This window comes from Monopterus albus, unplaced genomic scaffold (assembly GCF_001952655.1).
Source record: "Monopterus albus unplaced genomic scaffold, M_albus_1.0 scaffold166.1, whole genome shotgun sequence".
NCBI classification, from domain to species: Eukaryota; Metazoa; Chordata; class Actinopteri; order Synbranchiformes; family Synbranchidae; genus Monopterus; species Monopterus albus.
In genome coordinates, this window is record NW_018128046.1 from 1,058,352 (window position 1) to 1,060,547 (window position 2,196).

The window sequence follows — 2,196 nt, forward strand, 5'->3', positions numbered from 1 at the left end:
TCATTTTGCTGTCAATAACATTGGTAAATATATTATCTATTAGTGTTGCATGCTGGGTTGTTACTCTACTTGGTTTTGTAATTTTTGGATATAAACTGCATCTATATAATGTGTTAATAAACTCCTCAGTTCCTGTGTGCTTGTTAGGATTCAACAAATCTATATTAAAGTCACCACATATGAACATTAATTTATGACTTATTGATGAGTAATTTTCTTCCATCCAGTCATTAAATTTTTCTATGCTGGCTCCAGGTGCTCTATAAATACAGCTTATTACAACATTTTTCTTTTTTTCCACGAGTATTTCTACAGTCACACACTCCAGCAAATTATCCACCACCCTAGACATTTTGTCTACTTTCTTATAACAAAAGTTTTTATCTATGTACAAGGCCACACCACCTCCCATAAGTAAATATAAAGTATAAGTAAATATAAAATATATATGTACTATTTTTCCAGTCAAAAATATAAACACTAAGACAAAATTTATAATGGTAATAGACACGGACTGTAAAAAACATGGAGGACCTGTCAGCTCCCAGAAGTGAAGCCACCACAAGTTGATCACCCCCTGGTGGCTGGTTGCAGTATAGGTCCATGTAAGTGGATGGGACATGAGCCATACTAAAAACTCAAAGTACAAATCAAAAAAAATGTTCCCAGAGGTGATTTCTGTGGTTTTTGGTAGATATCATCACACTGTGTGTTGGTACAAGTGGTCATTCTTCTGGTAAGTTTGTCTTTAATAAGTTACTTGGTGATATAGAAAGGGGGTGTATTTCAGACAGCTTTGATTGGCGCCCTGACAGGTCACTCAGATACTCGTTGTTTATTGCACAGAATCTGGTTGCAAAATTCCAAGATGGCAGCGGATGATCTTAATATACAGTCTGTGGTAATGCCGAGAATGAAAGTCTGGACTTTGTTGAAAATGCTCAAATACAGTAACTCGTATCAGTAAAGTAACATTGTCTAAATGTTAGTTCTATGCCAGTCATGCTTTGTCTGACTCTGATTCTGTCTCCTCAGACAATGGTTCTGGCAAGTGGAGGGCAGGATGGCGCCATCTGCCTGTGGGACGTTCTGACAGGGAGCCGGGTCAGCCACGTTTACGGTCACCGAGGTGACGTCACATCGCTGGTCTGCACCACCTCGTGTGTCATCAGCTCAGGCCTGGATGACCTGATCTGCATCTGGGACCGCAGCACCGGGATCAAGCTCTACTCCATCCAGCAGGTACTGTACATTTCCATTCTTTATCTTTGATTCCAACCTTTTTCTTATTTACTATATAAAGCCTTAAATCAAGCAATATTTCTCTTCACTCCTTGTAATACAGTTGTGAATGACTGAGGACTTTAATCAGTCTTTTCACATTTTATATTGTTTGTTGTGAATATTTGTGCTCTGCCGTGACATCGAGAGAAAAAAAAGAAGCTAAAACTAGGGACAAGTCCAAAATGTCATTTCATTTTGTAGATTCTTTTTAAATTAATTAATTAATTGTCTTTGGCTCTGGAAGCCCGAGAATATTTTTAGTCCATAGATTAAATAATAATGAAAATAACCATGTATTTTGTACGACACAGTTGGTTGTTTTTTTTCCTCCTATGAGTCAACCTAACCTCTCTTGTGCTCACCAGGACGTGGGTTGTGGGGCCAGTCTGGGAGTGATCTCTGATTCGCTCCTGGTGACAGGGGGCCAGGGCTGCGTTTCCTTCTGGGACCTGAACTTCGGTGACTTGCTGCAGACAGTCTACCTAGGTCAGAGCAGCGATGGCCAGGGCGTCCGCCAGCTGCTGGTTCTCGACAACGCCGCCATCGTCTGTGACTTTGGGAGCGAGCTCAGTCTGGTGTACGTGCCCTCAGTGCTGGAGAAACTAGACTGAGCAGACCTGGATGACACGAGTAGGCTGCACTCAAAGAATTCTTTTTTTCCATCCTTTCGACTTTCCAACGGATGTTTTTCTTTCTTCTGTTGCATTTTAGCAGGAGAGTGACAGACCCTGAGTTCAGATTTATGAGGATGGTTGAAGAAAAGCCAGATGTTTGTCACCAAGAGGATCCACCAGATTTTTATTTGTGTGCGTGAGAGTGTAGATGTTGTGGCTCTGCTGTCTATGCTGCTGAGATGGGTGGGGCTTCGCCGTGACCCCCACCCAGAGAGGAAGACTTTTATTTTGTAATATT

At 41.3% G+C, this 2,196-nt stretch overlaps 1 protein-coding gene across 3 annotated transcripts; it reads left to right on the forward strand.

Moving 5' to 3' along the window:
* The first annotated feature begins 642 nt into the window (after positions 1-642).
* Positions 643-2,190, forward strand: LOC109968933 (sterol regulatory element-binding protein cleavage-activating protein-like). 3 transcript variants are annotated; one of them, XM_020615529.1, is made up of 3 exons: positions 643-1,242; positions 1,650-1,914; positions 1,996-2,190. In XM_020615529.1, the coding sequence occupies exons 1-2, from the start codon at positions 994-996 to the stop codon at positions 1,893-1,895; spliced, it is 495 nt and encodes a 164-aa protein (XP_020471185.1). In that variant the 5' UTR covers positions 643-993; the 3' UTR covers positions 1,896-1,914; positions 1,996-2,190. The 3 variants fall into 3 exon arrangements, with proteins under 3 accessions (XP_020471185.1, XP_020471186.1, XP_020471184.1); XM_020615530.1 differs by having other exon boundaries at positions 1,999-2,190; XM_020615528.1 differs by having other exon boundaries at positions 645-1,242; positions 1,650-2,190.
* The last annotated feature ends 6 nt before the right edge of the window (positions 2,191-2,196 follow it).

Bases quoted from the DNA above. Each gene is read 5' to 3' on its own strand.
- LOC109968933 (XM_020615529.1), top strand. From the start codon at position 994: ATGCCAGTCATGCTTTGTCTGACTCTGATTCTGTCTCCTCAGACAATG. The intron at 1,243-1,649 runs GTACTGTACATT...TGTGCTCACCAG, and splicing joins AGCTCTACTCCATCCAGCAG to GACGTGGGTTGTGGGGCCAG.